The sequence below is a fragment of the Geospiza fortis genome, unplaced genomic scaffold (assembly GCF_000277835.1).
Source record: "Geospiza fortis unplaced genomic scaffold, GeoFor_1.0 scaffold2315, whole genome shotgun sequence".
In the NCBI taxonomy this organism is placed as follows: Eukaryota; Metazoa; Chordata; class Aves; order Passeriformes; family Thraupidae; genus Geospiza; species Geospiza fortis.
The window spans coordinates 898-1505 of NW_005054980.1; the positions used below are offsets into that span (position 1 = coordinate 898).

General features: G+C 43.9%; 1 protein-coding gene across 1 annotated transcript in view; it reads left to right on the forward strand.

Moving 5' to 3' along the window:
* LOC102040475 (ATP synthase subunit alpha, mitochondrial-like) overlaps positions 1–378 on the forward strand; it is a gene marked incomplete at both ends in the record, with an annotated part of 1270 nt that extends 892 nt beyond the window's left edge. Inside the window, one exon of the mRNA XM_031065663.1 lies at positions 25–378. Within this exon, the coding sequence (XP_030921523.1) occupies positions 25–378 (354 nt within the window). The remainder of the gene's footprint in view (positions 1–24) is intronic.
* Between the last annotated feature and the right edge of the window lie 230 nt (positions 379–608).

The window sequence follows — 608 nt, forward strand, 5'->3', positions numbered from 1 at the left end:
GGTGAGTGTCTTGAACTTAAAAAGTCTGCATTTCACATTAGTCTCTTGTGCTAACAAGATTGGTCTTTGTGGCAGCATTTACCATGTCCGTTCTGTGCACGTGGTCAATGCAGACTTGCTTGAACCATGTTGTATATATGCAGTTGATCTTCAAAGGAAGGACTGCATAGTACTGGTGTGTCCTGATGTGAGAGTTACTGGTGGCATGAGTGCTCTCTTTTCTGCAGTTCCCATGGCTATCGAGGAACAGGTTGCAGTCATCTATGCTGGTGTAAGAGGTCACTTGGACAAGCTGGAGCCCAGCAAAATTACTAAATTTGAGAGTGCTTTCCTAGCTCATGTACTGAGCCAGCACCAGGCCCTCTTATCCACAATCAGGTATGGATTTATCCTGCTTCATCCCAAGGATATTGATTTGATGGCTGGAGTGCAGATAATGGTCCCTGAACTGTTAATTTAGTGTATCCCAGAACATCAGGCTTTAAGCTGCCCGTACCAGAACTGGAAATTAAATCAGCCTTCCAGTTGTCTGGAGCACATCTTCATGACTTTAGTTCTTAGGAAATCCAGTTGATGCTTAAAATGGAGAAGGGGTCTTATGTTAGTAG